General features: G+C 34.6%; 2 protein-coding genes across 2 annotated transcripts in view; one reads left to right on the top strand and one right to left on the bottom strand.

The window, feature by feature from the left end:
* The window catches only part of mfas (midline fasciclin), a 98,349-nt gene that overhangs the window by 5,845 nt on the left and 71,207 nt on the right, over nucleotides 1-21,297 (bottom strand). The window contains exons 6-10 of the mRNA XM_072520766.1: nucleotides 17,352-17,560; nucleotides 15,556-15,693; nucleotides 14,937-15,152; nucleotides 13,531-13,841; nucleotides 8,583-8,928 (exon numbers count right to left, since the gene is read on the bottom strand). Of these exons, the coding sequence (XP_072376867.1) occupies nucleotides 8,583-8,928; nucleotides 13,531-13,841; nucleotides 14,937-15,152; nucleotides 15,556-15,693; nucleotides 17,352-17,560 (1,220 nt within the window). The remainder of the gene's footprint in view (nucleotides 1-8,582; nucleotides 8,929-13,530; nucleotides 13,842-14,936; nucleotides 15,153-15,555; nucleotides 15,694-17,351; nucleotides 17,561-21,297) is intronic.
* Nucleotides 823-5,047, top strand: LOC140432703 (uncharacterized). Its single transcript, XM_072520767.1, has 3 exons — nucleotides 823-1,112; nucleotides 1,206-1,373; nucleotides 4,365-5,047. The coding sequence occupies exons 1-3, from the start codon at nucleotides 959-961 to the stop codon at nucleotides 5,021-5,023; spliced, it is 981 nt and encodes a 326-aa protein (XP_072376868.1). The 5' UTR covers nucleotides 823-958; the 3' UTR covers nucleotides 5,024-5,047.

Genomic DNA, 21,297 nt, shown 5'->3' with positions numbered 1-21,297 from the left:
TATTACCGGGTCGCCTTGATCATCAGTCATATGTCCTGATCTCTTGGGTTTGTACATTCCTGCTGCCTCTTTTACCTTCTTGTGGAGATTAAACGAGTCGTGTCTACTTTCCAATGATTCTATTTCTCTGCATTGATCTTCCAACCATTTGTTTTTGGTTTCTCTAATAGTTTTTCTTATATCTTTGTCAATTTGTTTATACTCCCACATGTCTCTGTTTTTAGCTCTTCTTCTATTCTCCATCATATTTAGGATTTTATCAGTAATCCACTCTTTCTTTTTAACCGTTGTTGGGCGAAGATATTTATCTAGGATTGTCTGGTTAATTTGTTGTAGTTTTGCCATTTCGTTATCTGGTTATTAGCTTTGTCTGTATTTTTTAATTCTTTTTCTATATAGGTTTGTATCTGGTGCTTGGTGTCTTCATTTTTTAATGGTCCTAAATCGTATTTTCTTGCTTTTACACTCTCTATCTTCTTCAGCTTTAGTCTGATGTTAACTATCAGTGGGTTATGGTCCGACCCGATATCAACACCAGGATATGTTTTAGCTGATTTTTATTGCGTTTCTGAATCTTTTATTCACCATAATGTAATCAATTTGGTTTCTGTTGTTTGATGTACGTAATTGTAACTTTATAACAGTTATTGGTTTTCTATTGATATTTCTCTGTGTTCTGGGCATAATAGGAGCTCGCTCCTCTGCCCTTATTTGTTTTATAATAATAATAATTAAGAAATATTCTTACATCCTCATTTAACATAAAAAATATTTTCATTAAAAATACAAATATCTAGATATATAATATCGTTGCTATCCATAACAATTATTATATGCCAGCATGACAGAAGTCATTATTTTATAATTTTCGGTAGATTATTTTCTAAAAATGAATATTTAAAATTTTATTGCATCTAACACATTTGAGTGTCAATATTAAATTTTATTTCATTAAATCATGGGAAGCAGCCAGAGCAAATTTAAACCAGGGCCCCATGATTGTTGGCATAAGATGAAAGTGATCGGCGGCCAACCCAAATTTTTGCAATGCGCTTTGCAGGCCATAGTGGACCTCCATGAATCAACAGGATCTTCCCAAGGAAGAATAATTGGTAAATATATTCAAAAATATGTTTCAATATATATATAGTTTATTTTCCCTCCGAGATTTTGTGAATATTTTTAATTATATATTTTATTTCCAGACTACATCCAAGGTGTTATCAATGCCAAACAAATACGTCCAAGGCCACGAAACATTGCGATGCAAATAAAACGAGCTCTAAAGTACGCTACGCAAAACGGCATGGTAAATCATCGTGGAGGAAGATATGTGATGGCCCTGTCTGACAAGGACTTTGCCATTTTCAAAGGTAGGATTTTCTTTCGTGTTATTCAATGCAAAATATTAAATACATGCAAGAATATAAACAACATGGTAGAAAGGCTTTTTAAAAACGGGATATGCATTAAAATTTCTTGTTCTTCTTTTCCCCTTTATAAGCTTGTTCATTGGCGGATTAATACCTCTATGGAAGATTGTCACTCTATCTTTTGCGCTGTCGTCCGATACTTCTTCTGCCGATTGGTGACTTATCTCTTGCTATTTTGACGATACGGATCTCCTCCATTCTGCTTATGTATCTCTCTGCTCAGCGTATTTCCTGCAATTCTTCTCAGTACTCGCGTCTCTGCGGTTTCCAGTAGCCTTTGCGTTGTGGCTGTATCGGGTCTTGTTTCTGAGATATGTCATTTTTGGTCTTACACTGGCCTTATAAATTCTTGACTTCATCTCAGTGTTAATGTGTCTATTTCGCGATATAGTGTTATTAAGGCATCCTGCCAGTCGATTTGTTTTGCATTGCACGAATAAAAATTAGTAAGGGACAATATCTAAGTGATTTTAAAACCTTATTCTTCAAATATTTAAACTCTTTTAGAAGTACTTGTCATTTAGTCTTTTCTTCTAAAGTTTATATTCCGCATCCTATCTAGGACTTTTCAAGCTCTTAGAATTTTCAAGAGACACCAATTTGATTATTTCCGATTTTTATAATAATGTAATAAACGCTGTCACCGATGTGACATCCACGTCTATAATGTTAAGGGATACTTAACAGTCTCTTGTTTGTCCTAGTCTATTTTTTATATCTTCCTCCGTTGTTCCTTTGTTTGATATTATGAAGCCTAAATACTTATACTTGTCTGTTCCTTTGATTTGTTTACCTTCGTCTATTTCCAGCTGTTTTATTTCTGTATTCTCCGATGTTCGCTATTCAGTTTTCTTTAGGTTTATTTCCATCCCATTCTTTGTATATTCCTGCTCCAGATTTCTCATCATAAAACTGAGGTCATCCTCGTCTTGTGCGATCACTATTTGGTCGTCGGCAAAACTTAGCGTATATAGATATTCGTTCCTTACTGGTATACCCATCCCTTCGCACTTTCTTTTCCATGGTTTCAGGGTTTTTTCCACGAATATTTTGAACAGGGTGGGGGATGTGGAGCAACCCTGTAGTAGTCCCTTTGTCGTCTTAAATGGACTGCATATTCTATTGCCCGTTTTGATAGCTACTTCGTTATTCTTGTAGAGTGCTTTTACCGCGTTTATTAATCTTCGTGGAACTTCGATGTCTTCCATTGCTGTGTCTTCTTTGAGTTCCTATTGACTTGTTTGCATTTTCGTGAATAACTTTTTGAGGTTATGCAGCTACATAAATATTTACTTGAGCTTTGTGTTAAGAGTGTTTGAAGTTTAAAATATGAATAGAATTAGACGTATATTGAAGTTACCTAAGAAAATTAGTGAACAACCTGACCCTGGTAAGTATGGATACAAAATCAATAATATTATTACTTTGGTAACACTTGAAATTTCCCTTTGCCATCACAAAAGCTATTAATACCTAGTAGGCATTGTTTATATCCGAATTCTTATGAATATCAGAAATTTCATAAAATATAATTCAGGAGCCATATAGTTTTAACTCTTGTTTCTAATTGTTACAGAGCTGTCTTCACCAATACCCGTGAAACCAACAGGAAAGTTAGAAAGTGATTCTATCGTGATAACTGAGGTGTTGAATAAAATTATTAATTATGCAGGGAAGCAATGTCCTCTCGACTATCATGATATCGAAAATTCCAACTGTTCTGATGACGATCCACATTATGTTCTTACTGATGGTAATGCTGAATCAGAAGATGAAAAACAACATACTAGTAATAAACCATGGCAACCAGAAAAATTGCAATGACAAACACGAAAGGAAGAAAGCGTGTAAGAAATCAACAGGAGTGGAAAGACAATAAGACTAAAAAAGAACTTAATGTAGGAAAAATAAAAACACGCTGGGTATATCAGAAACCTGGGTTACAACTGCCTTGAAAAAAATTGGAAAAGGTGGTACCAAGTGGTACTTTAGAAAACGATATGCGGGGACGCCACACTGTAAAACCCAATAAAATTGCAGAAGATATTAACGAAAATGTAACTCATATTAAATTGTTTCCATAAGTTTCTTCCCATTATAATAGAAAACATTAAAAGAAAATGTGTTTGGAAGATGGTTTAAATATTAGTAAAATGTGTTAAAATAAAATCAAATAAAATCCAGTGTGCAAAAATACTTGTAAATTAATTTTCTCCAAACTATCTAAAATGACTTACTATAGTCTTCGTTGTATGTCTACTGTCACCTAGTCAACGACGAATCCTACTCAATCCTACTCAATGAAGAAAAATGTGTAGCAACAAATCCATCAGCAAAATAGCGGAGTAAGATACCCCGTATACACATCATTCTCTATCATACACAATACATATGCAACACACAAAACACATTCACTAAACGGGAACACTCTACACAGATACATTTACAGTACAGATTAACATTGCTGAAAACTTAGATATTGAGAGTTTCAATTTCTATGGGGTAAAACATTCACCCCACATCTTTTCAGTCAAATGTGTCTGTTGCCTATAATACCGTGGGCAAAAGTGAATTATCCTCCAATTTTGTTGACATGACATAACCGTTCAACAACCTTAAAAGTCTTTTAAAGACAAAAACAAATCACATGCTTTGATTTTTCTGACGAGTATTCTTAAGTTGATTTCATGTAATCGAATGAACTATCTTCAAATAAAGCCGTCCTAAGAACGCAACCATATTTACAGTCTTTTCTCGTCTACCAAACCAAAGTTTAAAGTTACTTCCTGCACTGTTTAGTCATAGTTTATCTCTAGATACTGTGTCACTACTTTTATTTCTTATTTTTCGTTAATGTTTAGAAAAGTATGTAATTTCACATATAATTTTAGTTGTCATCTTATGAATATGTAGTAATACTTTTATTTCTAGGTCTTCGACCAAAAGATCCCATTAAAGTGAATGTCAAGCCCAGAAAAATAGTACGAACTCCAAAAAAATCAAAACGCCGTCCATCCAAATATAACAAAAAGTATAAAAAATACAGCAGTTTAGCCTATGATGATTCTTTGGAAGACGCTCGCATAAAAGGTAGAAAACGAAGAAGAACGTATAAAGACGAATTTTACTCCAATTCGGATCTAGATAGTCTCAGTAGTTTTAGCGATGATGAGCAGCCTATAAGAAAGAAAAGTAAAAAGAATTTGGTTAAAAGTAAGAGTAAAGAGTATGATAATTGTATAAAAAAAGAAACTGATTTAGAAGTTAAAAAAACGGAAAGCCACAAGTGCACAAATAATACCGTTAAATCCAATAGTAATGAAGGTAATAATAATGTAAACAAAAACAGTAGGGAGGAAGTTAAAAAAACAGAAAGTAAAAAAAATACAACGAGTAAAACTGAACCCACGAGCACAGAAGGTAAGAAAGAAGATAATATTAAAAAGAACGAAAATGAAAACAAGCCTACCGTGGAAATTAAAAAACCCAAGGAACGCAAAAAACGGACAAAGAAGAAAGTTGCAACTGCGAATACAGAAGATGATAACAGTGTAAAAAAATTACCTGATAAGACATCTGATGCTAAATAAATTGTCAAACAATATTTTGTATTAAATTGTTGTTACTCGTTTGCAAACATGTTCCTAAAACTTGGTAAACTATATTTCATCATCATCACTCAGCCCTTTGCGTCCACTGCTGGACATAAGCCTCCCTCATTTTTGTCCATTGTGCTCTATCCAATACTTTTCATCCAATTTCTTGACATTTTCTTTCGATCGCCAGTCCAACGAGTAGGGGGTCTTCCTCTGCTTCTTTTAATACTACGTGCGGCAATAAACTTTGTTAGTTCCGGTCACTGTAAGTAAACGACTAATACAGTCTCTGCGTTGAGTTAGAACGCTTGCTGTGCGTTCTAATTCAACTTGCAAATTTGCAATGACTCCTAATTTATTTCTTAGTCATGAGCAGCATTTTGAATCATTTTATTGGTTTTTTCTGATAACAGCTTGTAGAGATACCATAACACCTCTTGTTATTTATCTTACATGACTCACTTTAATCTCTTTTTTTTCTAGCATTATTTTTGTCATGTGTGTGTCAAGTCGTGTTTCTAATGCGTATGTCATTGTTGGTCTCATGACTGTTTTGTAAATTCTGCATTGCATTTCTTTCCCGATGTTTTTATTTGTCCATATTGTTTCAATCAGGCAACCTGCGGCTCCGTTTGGTCTATTCATTTGATCTTTCATTTGTGTTTCGAGCCTTTCATAGCTAGATAGTGTGATATCTAGATATTTAAATCCCCATCATTTGTTTTATTACTTGACCCTCCAGCTCTAATTTACATCTTAGTACTATTAGATTAATATTGCATCGTCTGCATAGCAGATTATGTCAAGTTGTTTTTCTCCCATTTGGTATTCTTTTTAGTTATTACTTTTTTATTATTTGTCAATCTTTTTTTTTTCTAGTACTGACTCCACTAATAAAGGTTGGCTACAACCATTGTAAATATTATAAACGTCTCTATCTTCTGCTGTTCTTAAAAGTGTCTGTGTGTTTAACCCAGTCCAATCGCGAATGTTTTTCAGACAGGATATTTGTCATCTACTAGGACCCCTTTTTCCTTGGAATTTACTCCTCATTATCAGCTGCAACTACTGGTACTTCTCATTTCTAAGTATATGCCCCAAATATGCTGTCTTTCTTCTTTTGACGGTGGTCAAAAGTTCTCTGTCTCTTCCCAACTCCGTGCAATACCATTTCGTTCGTAATATGATTTATCCATGGTATCTTCAACATTGTTCTAAAAAGCCACACCTCAAAAGCTTCCAGCTATCTCATCAAGTCAACATAAACAGTCCAAGCTTCGGCACGATAGAGAAGAATAAAGTGGATATAAAATTTTACCATATGATATCGGATTTGCAGATTAAGACTTTGGCTAGTTATAAATTTTCTCATTTTCAAAAAGGCTGCTCTTGATTGCTCTATTTTTGATCGAATTTCTTATTTCGGATTTAGACCTTCAGTAATCCAGATTCCTAAGCACTTCATTTTGTCGACTTGTTCAATATCTTCATTTTTTATGTGGATCCTTGTTATGACTTTACCCCTCTTACCTCTTACTGATAACCAAGGAGGTTATGGTCTGATGGGACATTGTTCCAACGCTTATAATGGAATTTCTAAATCTTAGATTGGTTAGTATAAAGTTAATCTGATTTCTAATGCAATTTTGTTTATTATCTTGTAGTGACCTTCAGATATACAGTCTACGGGGTGGTAATTGATGCCATGTATTTTTCGTGACAAAATTGAGCCAATCTGTCGCCTCTAACATTTCTTGTTCCTAAACAATAGTCACCTATTATATTGTCCACTCGGCCTTTTCCTATCTTTTCATTTCAATTGCCCATTATTATTGTAATTTCTTCCTTCCTGGTGTATTGTAAAAGTTGTTTGAGTTGTTCATAAAAATGTTCTATTTCAGTTTCTGATTTATCTACAGTTAGAGCATACACTTGCACTATATTAATGTTCACTGGCTCACTCTGTATTTATAATAACAGCATTCTATTCGAAAAGGGAACAAAATTTACAATAGCTGTTTGGATTCTCCTGGAGATAATTATCTCAACTCCGTATAGATGATCTCGGGTGTCATTTCCTGAGTACTATATCGGTTTATCCATGAGCAATGTTTTACCGGAACCAGGCCAGCGCATTTCACTCATGCCCAATATTTCTAGGTTCAGTCTGTTAATTTCCTGAATCGTGTTGTGCGTCTTTCCTTGTTCGAACAAGCTCCTCACATTCCATGTCCCAAAATTTAAAACAGATTTGTTCTCTATATTGTTATTTGCCACATTCAGGTGGCACCTCCTCCCGGAGAGTTTGAGCACTCCTCGACCATTAAAGGTCCGCCGCGGACTAATCGCTATGTGAGTGACCGTATTTTGCATGGTTATTGTTCTAGAGAAATCTGACGATATTTAATGCAGTGGTTTCCTGTTGCCTTCTACATCCTTATGCCGTTGACCACATATAGCTTCATCCCCGCCAATTTCTCAACCCTAGGATAAAAAAAGTGACTTACCACTTACTAACTCATACCGACAATCACTTGGTGAATAAGTATGTATTAGAAAGACATATAGTAACCCGTCTTCCCTCCGAAACCTAATGGCCATTCGGGGTCGAAAGAAACAAGAGTTAGCCAAGAGAGGCTGGTATTAAAGACATTTTACTCAAGAAAATATGAAAAAGAGTAAAATGTGACGGCTCTTATGATACGCCAGGTGCGTTTCATAAGCGTATAAATGTTAATACAGTTTGTGTTCTAGCTCGTACCTCAGGGTGTTGACTACAGACTGTATGGTTCGTCCTGCATGCCATAACATGGAGGGTATGGTGTACGTCATTTTTTTTTACAATATAGACACCCCAACTCCATGGTTTGACCACATTTCATCCATAATCGGGTTAAATAATAGAGGACTCAGGGAATCATCCTATCTTATCCCATTGCTAGCTTTAATTGGGTCAGTTAGTTCTTCTACTTTTACTTTTTGATTTTCTTGTCAGATATTTTCGATCGTTTTGATTATTCCTAGAGGTATTTCCGTTGCGTACAATAAGTGGATAACGTCCTTTAATTTGATCCGGTCAAATGCCTTCTTAAGGTCCACGAAACATAGATATTCCGGTGTGTTGTATTCTAATGATTTCTCTTGCACTTGCCTTATTATAATTATAACGTCGGTGCATGATTTTCTTGACCTAAAGATTTATTGTTGATTTATTTTTAAAAAATAATCACCTCCTGATACCTTGGGCCTTTCTATACAGAGGTGAAAATTTGAGACAGAAAAGCATTAATACGAATATATGGTCGAAAGGAAAATATGTTGCGAAGAAGAAATAAAAAATTCTAGCTCATTCTATTAAAAACAAAGAATTCGATAGTTAAAATATGTAAAATGTGCTGAATAGAATGCAAATTAGAATGGTAATGCTGAAAAAGTAAAAAATATATAAATTCATACTATAATTATTAATCTTTAAGAATTTGAAGAGAAAAAAACAAAAACAAGAGTATCTATACGTGTGTCTGAAAGAGTTTACTAGGAAAAGATACTTTACCAGTTAGCACATGATGCTTCAAAATGTGTTCTGCCTTTTTCTTATCCTTCATTAACGCCTCACGATCTTTGTCGTCCAAAGCTGCAAATGTTTCATCTGTGGGTGCTAACAGTGTCAACGATCTATTATTTTCCTGTAGAATCTTCTCCAATTCTGTGTCTTTCAGTAGAGTTTTCAGGGTTGAATATCTCTCGTCGTTTTCGATAACTTCCAAGATGTTTCTAGTAGGTGGTACCAAGATTTTGTTGACTTCGTGAATGGTGGAACCGCACGCTTTTTCGTCGAAACCTATTAATCTTGCGCAGTTTACTGTGGCTCGGTTTACGATGTTGGTGAATAGAGGTAACTGAAAAAATATAAAACATGATAAGTATATCTAGGTAGGTATATCAAAGTAAAAACATACGACTAAAAGTTAGGTGAATTTTACATAGATTAGAATTAGAATAACAGTTATCTAGCGTTATATCAGTTAAGACTCGTTGGCCATCGCAGTTGTTCAAATACGAGGCATGTTTTTTAAGTAAGTACCGTTTTGCGATTCCGCCGCCGCAGCGCTACGGTTGGCGTTCCGCGCATGAGCGCTGTTTACCTACATCTCTTGTCTACGCACTGACGCCATTACAGTCTGATTCTTTATTGTATACTTGTTTACTCCAGTGTTTAAGATGCCTCCAACAATCGTGAGTCACGCTGATTGTGAAGTACGGGCTGTTATACGATTTCTTAGTGCTAAAGGCATAAAACCGATCGATATTCATCGTGAGATCGTTGAAGTTTACGGACAAAACATTATGAGTGATGGAATGGTAAGGAAATGGGTGAGAGCATTTAGAGATGAACGCACAAATGTGCATGATTAAGAACGGAGTGGGCGTCCTTCGGTCGTTAATGAAAATTTCGTGCAGAAAGTGGACGAAAAGGTGAGAGAAAACAGACGCTTTACAATTTCATCATTGTCCGACTGCTTTCCTCAGTATTCTCGTAGTGTTTTGTATCGCATTGTTACCGAGAACTTGAATTACCGGAAATTGTGTTCACGTTGGGTTCCAAAAATGTTGACGGATTTGCACAAAACCCAACGTTTAGGCAGTGCATTGACTTTCCTTGAGCGGTACCACAGTGAAGGTGAAGATTTTTTAGACCAAATTGTTACTGGTGACGGAACTTGGGTGGCCTACGTCACACCAGAATCGAAACAACAATCCATGGAATGGCGACATTCATCATCACCCAAAAGAGTGAAGTTTAAGCAAACAATTTCTGCCCGGAAAATCATGTGCACAGTTTTTTTGGGACAGAAAAGGAGTATTGCTAGTGGAGTTTCTGCCTTGTAATGAGACAATCAATGCAGTGTCTTATTGTGAGACATTAAAAAATCTGGGTCGTGCAATCCAGAACAAAAGACGTGGCAAGTTGAGTAAGGGTATCGTTTTGCTGCATGACAATGTCCGTCCACATGTGGCTAATCAGACCAAAGATCTCATCAAATCATTTAAATGGGAAACTCTAGATCATCCTCCATACAGCCCTGATCTGGCGCCCAGCGACTACTATTTGTTCCAGCACTTGGGCGGTCAGCGTCTTCAAGACGATAACGAAGTCAAAACATTTGTGATGCAAATGTTAACAAGTCAGGCGGCAGAATTTTATCAGGAGGGTATTCAAAAACTGGTGCCATGTCATGACAAGAGCCTCAATATTCACGGAAATTATGTAGAAAACTAGATTAAGGTACAGGCTTTCATGTAAAAATAAAATTATTGCCATATCTTTGCACGTCCTTTTTTAATTCCAAAACGGTAGTTACTTAAAAAACACGCCTCGTATAACAGAAGATAACTAATAAAGCTAGTAAATTACACAAGTAAAAAACGTCTAGTTAAACTGTGAAATGTTGTCTATATGTTTAATTATATGAAAAAAATGTTGCCGGAATTTATAATAATAAGAAAAATAAATAAGTGGTCGATTAAAAAAAAGAGGAAAATAGAGATGGCCCAAAGAACAACCCTAAAAACTATACTTTAAAATGTGCATGATACTACAAGCTATCTTAGGACTGGAATACATATCTACCATAAGGGTAGAGGCTTATAAGGCTAGCTTTAATACTCAAACCTGGAGAGGATATAAGTTAGGTCCCAAAACCATGATGTCATTTTTACTGAAGACTTTGGAAAAATATTGCTCGATAGGCACATTTAAGATGGTATATTGGTTGAAAGGACTTCACCTTTTGTGTGGAGAGTATTCGTTCACACCTACAAGGGTGTTGAGGTTTTTTTCACTTTTGAATACTTCGTTAATATAAGTAAAAATATAACATTAACCATAATGCCACAAAAAGATCCCATTTCCTATCTTCCCAATTCAAAAAAGGTATTGAATTCATTTTTTATAAGACCAGTAGATAAATCTGAAGCGATTCAAACAATCAATAGTATCAAAAGCAAATATTCATTTAGTACTGATAGACCATCCATGAAAATTGCCTTAAATTTCCCAAAAAATATGCTGGTTTCATTAATGAATGATTCCTTTGAAAACCGTATATTTCCAGAGTGCCTAAAGACAGCCATTATTATTCTTCTTCACAAGGTTGGAGAAAAATCGAATGCCTATAACTATAGATCTCTTTTCATACTACCGGTACTATTCAAAATTATTAAGAGACTTATAAAAGCTCGAAAACAACATTTTATCTCAAAATCAGTTCGGCTTTTAATCTAATAAATTTACCAGTGATGCTGTTTTCTGTACTATATGAGGTTTACCAAGCACTAAACAATCTTCACACTGCCACTGGTTTTGTGACTATGCTAAAGCTTTTGATTGTGTTAATTACTACATTTTAATAAAAAAAACTAAATTTCTACTGAATTCAAGATATTTCTTTGAATTGGTTCCAATCTTACTTGGGAAATAGGAAACAAATGGAGAGAGCAGACACTGACTCTAGCCACAAAAGCATTGTTTGTGGAGCACCACAAGGTTCAGTAATGAGTACATGACTTTTCCTTATCTTCATAAATGACATCACTAATTTAAAAATCAATAAAAACTTTTTTCTGTTTGCTGATGATACGAGTATCACCAGGAGAAACTCTTATATTGCAACTCTTCATGCAACTATAACTTCTGATCTACTTAAAATAAAAACCCGGTCTCGCTCTAATTTACTTTCTTTTAACGTAGTTAAGACAGTAGCATTATCCTATTAAGGAGCTGTTCAACTTTTGCTTCTTAATAACAGACAGCCAGCTCAGTATCGTTAATTCTGTAAAATTTCTTAATATTTTTATAGACAGCAACCTTAGATAGTCCCTTCATATCGATTTGTTAAGTAAGAAACTAGCCTTAGCCTGCTATGCAATAAGATCTGTTTCGAAGTAAATCAATTTGGCATCTTCCAAAATAACATATTTTTCTTTGTTCGAGCCTCATCTTTGATATGGTCTTTCTTTTTGGGTTTCTAGTCTTTTTCTTAGAGTACCGTCTCCCTACGGAGGTTGGCAATCATAATAGCTATTTTTATTTTTGAACTTGCTGCTCTAAACAAATCAATTGATCTAAATTTATACCAATCACGTAGATTCTTCAACCATGAGTTCTGCCTTCGACCAACAAATCTTGATTGAATCTAGTACAGCTACCCAATCTAATGTTATTTTTAAATTACAAAAAAGAGCAATGCGGTTTCTTTTTGGCCTCAGAAGAACAACACATTGCAGAAGCTACTTAAAATATCACGGAATTTTATCGCTTCCCTCTTTATATATTTTAGAAACTGTTTGCTAAATTCGTAAACACCTACAAGTTTTTCTTCAATCATGAGTTCAGCCTTCGGCCAACAGATCTTAAGCTACTTAAAAAATCACAAAATTTTTCCGCATCCCTCTTTGTATATTTTAGAAACTGTTTGCTTAATTCGTAAACACCTACATGTTTTTCTAGCAAGACCTAATCATGACTACTCCACCAGAAATTCAACCTTTGATTTGTATTTACTGAATCCGTCCACTGAGTTGGAACCATCTATCTTTGCAACTTAAATCTGCAACTTCTTTCCTTAAGACATTGTCGTGAAGCATCTAGAAGTAGGTGATTTGTGACCACAGTAATAACACAGCAGAGATTGACTACCCTCAAATTGCCAGAAATGGAATTTGATCTACCTCCATATGCTTATACAGGTAAAACCTCCCAATTAATTACTTTTACAAAGTTTACTTTTGTTATTTTTTAGCACTTCTGTCGATAAGTCAAGCAAAATATGCAGACCTGCAGCATCTAAAAAAATTGTGTGGTTAAGATGCCCAACGTTATTTTGATGAATCAATAATTCAAAGACCCATTATACTTAAATCTCGTGTAGACGCTATAGAATTGTTGGAAAAAAACTATTTTTGAGTTCTTTTACATAAACATTATTTTTATAATAATCGTTGTTTGTTTTCTGAAATAAAATGCATTTTTGTATCAACGTTGTTAATACTTTTCTTGACATACCTCCTTTTTTACTTTAATATTTTGAATCAATGTGTAAAATTTCTAAATGTTTGCAAAATAAAGAAAGTAGAATAATTTATGTTTTTGCAATTCAACTGAAACCTTATATTTAACCTTTGGTGATACCTTGATCAATGTAAATGTCAAGACTATAATCTTTGTGCCGTATTGAAGTATTAAAATCGCCTTATTTCAGAATGTGTTATTTCTAACATACCTTCTGTTTTCCCTGTACCCTTCATTTCTAAAACAATAAAACCAATGGACCTAATATATGATATGAGATCTGTACGTTGTTGTTTTTTTTTTTTGGATAATAATCAAATTGTAACGACTAATTTGATATACATATGATTACGAATTAATAGGTATTATTAACAATTGATCCAACTGTAAATACTATGTATAAATTAGAATATAAATCATGATAACTTACAGTTGAATAGAGATTCAATCTAAGTTCTCTTCCGTTATCATACGTGACCAATTTTTCGTTATTATTCATATCTCCTGACTGGAGTTGACCCTGAATTGTGTGATACCTGACGATTTCTTTTAGCTTTTCTTTGTCGTTTTCGATCTCGCTCAATAACTTCTGTCCTTCGGGACTTTCAAAAGCTTGATTACTTGGAACGAATACTGTAGCATTTTGGAGTTCGTTAATTTGATCTTCTAGTTCAGCCTTTTGGATGAGTTCCTGGAATTTGGTGTAGTTTTGGTGTTTAAGTACGTTGCCAATATAAAGACCTAAAAGAAGTAGGTATTAGAAATAAATAATTAAAAGGAACTATAAAAAATACGAAAACAAAATCTAAGAAATCTTTACAAGGCAGAAATTATAAAAATTTGTAAACAACAAAGGCAGGAACATGAATGTTAAAAAGATTTTCTAAAATACCTCATTGTTTTATGCACTGTATATTGTAAAATTGTTCTGTTTATTTTAATCTAAAGAAATATTTTGGTGGTAATAATGTTGTTTAACTTAATCATCATATTTATAATGAAAAATAATTGAAATAAATCCCTTCTTCTTTCTTTAGATACCATCTCCTTTAAGCAGGTTTATAATGATGACTGCAGCTCTGAACAGGTCAAAGAAACTACATTTATATAATTTTCTGAGATTATTAAACCAGAAATTGCTCCTTCTTCGAATACTGCGTGTTTATTTTATTATACCCTCGGTTATAGTTTTTAGCAGTATATAGTTATCTCTTCCCATCATATAACCCAGATTCTGCATCTTTTTTACCTTAATCATTTTGATTTATCCCTTTTCGGTCTTTATTCTTCTAAGAAGCATCTTAAATGATTCAAATCGGTTATCGATTTCTTTCCGTCACGCCACAGCGCTGCAAGTGAAATGAATTCCAATAACAGATTATAATGTCTTGTAACTTTTACGTATAATAATTTATTTAAAGAGATTTAAGATACCCATCGGTTAACTTCGTCGTGTAAACCCTTTTCTTTTACACCCTACTTTATTTCACAACAGGAAGTTTCACTGCTTTCCTCTTCCCTAGCCAGCCAGACTAAAAAAGAAGTGTTTCGAACCAACTACGCTCTCGAAGGTACTACTAGCGCCATCTGTTGGAGATAAATAATTTTAGTCGCGGCCGTAACAATTAACAATATGCAATAGGAAATTGAACTAAGAAATTATAGATACCCAATGACAGAAAACTTAAAATGGTTATGGTCCTTGACATTTACTGGAGTAATAGTATTACTATAAGCCTGGAAAGTTTGATGAATCCTGTTTTAACCCAATAGAGTTTTAGTATAATTGTAATATTTATACCGTTTTCCATAAATTTAACAAAAATTGTATTTTACCTGCATCTGGAACAATTACAGCATCGATCAAATGAATAACACCGTTGGTAGCAATAATATCAGTACCAACCAATTTTGCTTTTCGTTCTAAGATCAGTTCATCATCAACAGTTCTTTCCAGATTCAATAAGTCTCCTTCAACGTTGTGGGTTGTGGCATTCCCAATAATGGCGGGAGAACATACAGTGTGAGCAGTGAAATGGAACTTCAGGATACCTAAAAGTTAATTATACTTTTCAATGTTAAAGAAATTATATTTGATATTATAAGAGTGATTTTTATGGGAAGTTCTGCAGGACAAGTAAGCCTATTAAATTCCTTTAGGGAAAACCGGATTTATTAAAATAAAAATCCATTTTAGATTTGTAGATTATTCAAAATTAGAAAAAGCGCGAAAACGATTATTTGAAAGGTCCAAAAACATAAGTAAAATTATTATTTTTAAGGTTAGCAAAAATAGCTATTTTGCAAGATTGTTGTATTTGCTACAAGAGGCTTTATTGTCAAAAAGATAAAAAATATATACAGAAAAATAATAAAAGTAACAAATATAATCAACGCATTACATTTAATTTTTGTCGAGGCAAAACCTAATACAGAAAACTAAAAGTTATCTTACTTGACGCACATCCCGATCCTCTCAGAATTTTCTGCTTCTGTACTTCATCCAACTTGTTAAATGCTTCATCGGTGGGAGCAAATACCGTGTAGTGTCCATCGGGTTTAATGTGGCTGGGAATGTCCGTTTTTGATATAGCTAAAACAAAATTGAATGAAACTATAATAAAGATACTTTCAGCATATTTAAGTACCTGAGCAGAGCAGCAAATTAATATAGCGTCATCATAAAAATAATCTTATACCAGAAGTAATCGCCCAATACTATCGGAAGTGTAGTCCAACAGAAACCTATTAACCAGCCTGCAACGACAGATTAAGGCTATAACCAACATTTCGAGCAGATATCTGAATCTACCAACAACAAGTTATATGATGATCTGGTAATCCAAATGGTATATGGAGTACAAGAGTTTATTTGTTTAAATACAATAATTTACAAACTACCACCTTCTTCTTCTTAACATGCCATACACCAAAGTGCGTAGGCGACTATCTCATTACTAGAATTCTGTTCTTGGCGGCGTGACACAGCTCGCCTGTATTGTGTATTCCTGTCCATTCTTTAATATTCCTTAACCAGGATAATTGTTTGCGGCCGGCTCCCCTCCTACCTTCGATCTTACCTTGTAGGATTAACTGTGGTATTTCATATTTTGCTCCTCTCCATATGTGCCCAAGGTAACCAATCTTGCGTTTTTTAATTAATTCAAAGAGTTCTCTTTCCACGCCGGCTCTCTTAAGGACGTCATCGTTTCGAACTCTATCCACCCAAGGTATGCGCATCATTCTTCTCAATGACCACATTTCAAAGGCTTCAAGTTTGTTGATAGATGTTTTTTTCAAAGTCCACGTTTCCATGCCATAAAGCAAGATGGACCATATGTAGCACTTGACCATTCTGTAGCGTATTTCGAAATTTAGGTTTTGATTACATAGGAGCGGTCTGAATTTCACAAAAGCTTGTCTTGCCATTTGTATTCGGGTTTTTATCTCTTGTTGTGGATCCGATTGGTCATTGATTGTGGTGCCAAGGTATTTAAAAGTTTTCACGCGTTTTATGCGATCGTCACCTATGCATATTATCGGGTTTTCTGGAGGGTTTCTGCTAATGACCATATATTTCGTTTTCAAAATGTTGATTTTGAGGCCATATTTTTTACCTATGCTATTCACCCTATCAAGTAATAACTGCTGATCTTCCAAATTATCAGGTATAATCACTGTGTCGTCCGCATAGCGTAGGTTGCTAATTGGTTAAAACTACCACCATTAATACTAAACTTTTGTAGGAAGATCAGCGCTCTACTACAAATTAATAATACAAGAAGCTCATGCATTGATTTTCATGTTGATTTACTGTGCAGCAACAGCAATTGCTAATATTACGGGCATTAGGATCAGACCATTACGTGATGCTAACATCGTAAGGACTTATCAGCAACATAAGTCAAGTAACAACACTGCTTAATATTATTGGTATTAAGACTACATATTCTAAAAGACGACGTGGATGATTCAGCTAGATCAAGGGTTAGATATGACACTAAAAAGTCCCTGGGATTTAATTCTTTTCAGGCCCTGGGTGTCTTGGATGAGAGAATTTTACCCTTGGACGAAGTGAAAGCGTATGGCTTAAAACAAGATAAGAATAATAATAGAATATGCATTTATATGAAAGTACAAATATTGGAGTGCATATTTTTCTATATTTTCTTGATAATTTTTGGTGGTAATATCTAAGGAGATTCAATCATCTTCAAGAGTAAATAATTGAGTAATACATAAAGAACTTACCTTCCTTTAAATTAGTCAATCGTGGATGAGTCTTAATAATAGTTTCAATGTCTTGGGTAGCTGGAAGAACAACGCCATCCGTGACATGGATGATACCGTTTTTGGCCAAGACGTTAGGTGTTTTAACTCTGGCACAATTGACAGTAACTAGTCTTTCCCTGGTGTTTGTTGGATAGATGTTGACTCTGATAGAACTGTTGTTGTTTTCGCTGTAAAAACAATCAATTTATTAATATGTATACTAATATCAATAGAGTTGTGGTTGGTTTATTGCCGATTTACAGACCAAAGGTATGTAATAACACAACTACAGTAGGGCCTCGCTAATCCGGACTGTCAACCAGCCAACTGGAGCCAATCTGTCGTCAGTCTTTTGTTTTCGCCTTTCGTGTTGGTACAGTGTCAATTTAGCGCGATCGCTAACATCATGGCGCCGCCACGTAAACATTCAACATTAACAATAAAAGATAAATTGCGGGTTACAGAAATGTTAGATAAAGGTGACTTCTACCTTATCATTGCTTAGAGGTTTGCTATAGGCATGTCAACTAAAGGTAACATAAAGAAAAACAACGACAAAATCTTTAAAGTTTGTAAGCCTAGCAGAACGTGGTCCCGGTGTACGAAAAACACTAATGAAATTGGAATATTCCGTTGTAGAAAATGCTTTGTTTACGTGGTTTTTGCAACAAAGACGATCACATGTTCCTGTAAGTGGTACCTAATATAATTCGTTAGAAAGCTCATGTTTAATACTAGCCGGGGATGATTAGACAAATTTAAAAAACGCCACGGAATAAGATGTTTAAAAATGGTCAGTGAAAAACTATCCAATGATGAATTCGAACTAGAGTTACAGAAAGTTATTAGAGAAAAAAAAATTACAACGGGATAAGTGTACAATGCTGATGAATCTTGTTTGTACTGGCGATTGTTGCCCGATTATACTTTAGCCTCTGCCAAAGGGAAGTCGGCTTCCAGAAGGAAAAGAATGAAGATGGGTGTGACATTCATGCCTTGTGAAAATGCAGCTTGAACCCATAAACTTCAATTGCTTATTGTCGGAAAATCAAAAAACCCACGGCCATTTAAATCAACATGTCATCCTGTTCGATATTGTGCACAAAAAGTGCTTGGGTTACGAAAGACTTTGTTTTTGAGTGGTTTAAAACGGAATTTATTACCGCGGTCCGTCGCCATCTTTTGTCTCTTAATTTGCCTCCTCAGGCACTTTTATTGATAGATACTTGTCCTGGGCATCCATCAGTATATGAACTTATCTATAAAGACGGCAACATTTTTGCAATGTTCCTGCCAGCCAATACCAAGGCCTGTACACAAACAATGGATCAGAATCTTATACAAAATGTGAAGTTAAATTAATGCAAAACACTTTTGGTTCACTGTCTTGCGTTATGTTCTGACAACCTCATCGACACATTAAAATCGATATCTTTAAAGGAGACTGTTTTTCTTTCGGCTAATTGCTGGACCAATGTTAAGGCATCTCTAATCAACAAATCATGAAAGAATTTGCACCCTGAATTTCTCATTGATAATGATAAACCAGAAGATAATGTTCCCTCAGCCCAGATTTTTAATAAGTTATGGGGGCCCAATGATAATTAAATAAGTGAGACCGAAGCTCAAGAATAGGCTGCTGGTGATCCCGAAAGTGAGATACAAGGATATGAAGTGTTATCTGATAAGAAAATTGTGCGAGCGGCTATGTGTGAGGACGATGGGCAAGATGAGGACAATAACGTTAAAATTCTCGCTTCCGAAAAAGTTGGTAGTTCAGAGGGGGTAGGAGCTTTTGACACAGCTTTAAAATGGGCTGAAGAAAACGAATTTATTAGCCAATAAGTTATGTTTCTCCGTCAGCTTAGAGATTGGGCTTTTGAAACAAAGTACGCAAATTGTAAACAGAAGAGCATTACAATGTTACTATACTTTATACTGTAATTTAAAATCGATTAAAGAAACTAAGGTTAAACTTATGTTTCATTACCATTAAATATGGCATACTATACTCCGGATGCCTTGATAATCCGCAAAGGGTCTTGTTTTTGCCCGTTAGGAATAACGAGATCCGACTGTATTACAAAAATTTATTATTCACACTGATAACTAGACTGCAGTTATAGTTTATTTTTATGAACGAGAGAGTAATTAGCATAATTTTAACTGGTAGCTCCGACCACTCCATGGGCGTGCTCAAGATTAATTGAAAAATTACTTTGAATAATTGTAAAAAATAAATGAATTATTTCAGTGTTATAAAGTGTTATGTGTATGTAAACAAAAGTGACCTCTTTTATCACACACTATATTAGAACTGACTGGCCTACATTAAAAAGGGTTTTAAAAAATTCACATTTTTTTTAATTTTTAAAAATTACAAAAGAGAAAAAGAGTTTTTAAAACCGTCTAAGGTATGTTAAATGGATGAATAAAAATATTAATATAAAACTTACAGCTACTTGTTACAAATCCAAATCAGATTCAGAAGATGAACTTTCAGAACCAAGATTTATAATAACTGGCTCGATCATTTTATCAGTAATATTGTCGAGCTTGCACATTTTTTCCTCTTCTTTAATAGTGTGATTTACTGCCTTTTCCCAGTTTTCAGGTTTTACATTATTTACGGCCTCCAAAAACAACTGTTTAACATCATGAATTTTAAAAGTGGTATTTTTTCTTGAAACTTCACTCTTTATCTGTGCCCATACCAGTTCAATCGGGTTTAATTCACAATGATATGGTGGGGATCTAAGTACTGTCATTCCACGATTTTTGGCAATTTCATAAATTTCGTATTTTTTAAATTTTTCTTTATGAAGGGCACACAACGAATAAAGTTCCTTTCTTATAGATCCGGGATGGTACGTAATATTTTTTGAACTCAGCCAATTCTGCAAGTCTTTTTTTAACCACTTGGTTGTGGGCAGTCCTTCTATAAGTCTGGAGTGATAACTTGCATTATCCATTACTATTACACAGTTCTTAGGAAGAAGATCTATCATTTGTTCGAACCATTCTTGAAAGACATCAGCGTTCATGTCTTCATGGTAGTCACCGGTACGAGTTGATTCAAAAGTTAATAAACCACCTTCAACAAAACCGTCTGAACTGCCAATGTGTACTATTATCAGCCTGCGTCCCTTTCCTGATGGTGGGTTTAAACCAGTAGATAAATTATTTACAAAAGCGTGCCTTTGACTTATAACAGTTTCATCCTGCCAAAATTTATTTGGTGTATGACCCTCGTTGATCCATGTTTCATCAAGATAAAATATTTTTCTTTTTTGGTTTCTCATTTCCTTTATGGTTCTTAGAAAATGTCTTCTCCATATGACAATATCGCTTCTTTCTAATAAAATAGACTTTCTGGGATTCTTTTTCCAGCGGAAGCCTATTTCTTTTAAAAGTTTCCATAACGTACTTCGACTCATTTCTGGGTAATCCTTATCATCTCGAACTGAGACAAGAACTTTATCCAATGTTGGAAATTCTTGTCTAAAGAAGAATTCATGCACTTTCCGTCGAAGTCCTTCTTTAAAATGATATTCTATTTGAAATTTTGGTTTCCCTGGAGCATTACGTGGCATTTGAAAACTACCACATTTCTCTTCTTTAATAACTCTGTAAATCGTAGATTTCCCAACACCAAGTGTACTGCTAACTAACTCAACGGTCTCATCAACACTTTCACATAAACGTTTGTCTGTAAATGATTTAAAACAATTAAATATTAATGTTTTTTCATTAACTGTTAGAGGACCAATTTTTCGGCGTTTACACGGCACTTCCAAATTTTCCATAACACTAGTATACACAATAAACTGCACCTTGCAACTGAAGTTCCTACTTTTAGTGAACTGTTAAGAATTTTGAATACGCCACTTGGACCTTCCTATATACAAAATGGAAAAACCCACTA

The sequence above is a fragment of the Diabrotica undecimpunctata genome, chromosome 1 (genome assembly GCF_040954645.1).
Source record: "Diabrotica undecimpunctata isolate CICGRU chromosome 1, icDiaUnde3, whole genome shotgun sequence".
Lineage (NCBI taxonomy): Eukaryota > Metazoa > Arthropoda > Insecta > Coleoptera > Chrysomelidae > Diabrotica > Diabrotica undecimpunctata.
Note: the sequence above shows the minus strand (reverse complement) of the source record. Positions and strands in the feature narration are given on the sequence as shown.

Bases quoted from the DNA above. Each gene is read 5' to 3' on its own strand.
- LOC140432703 (XM_072520767.1), top strand. From the start codon at position 959: ATGGGAAGCAGCCAGAGCAAATTTAAACCAGGGCCCCATGATTGTTGG. The intron at 1,113-1,205 runs GTAAATATATTC...TTTTATTTCCAG, and splicing joins TTCCCAAGGAAGAATAATTG to ACTACATCCAAGGTGTTATC. The intron at 1,374-4,364 runs GTAGGATTTTCT...TTTTATTTCTAG, and splicing joins GGACTTTGCCATTTTCAAAG to GTCTTCGACCAAAAGATCCC.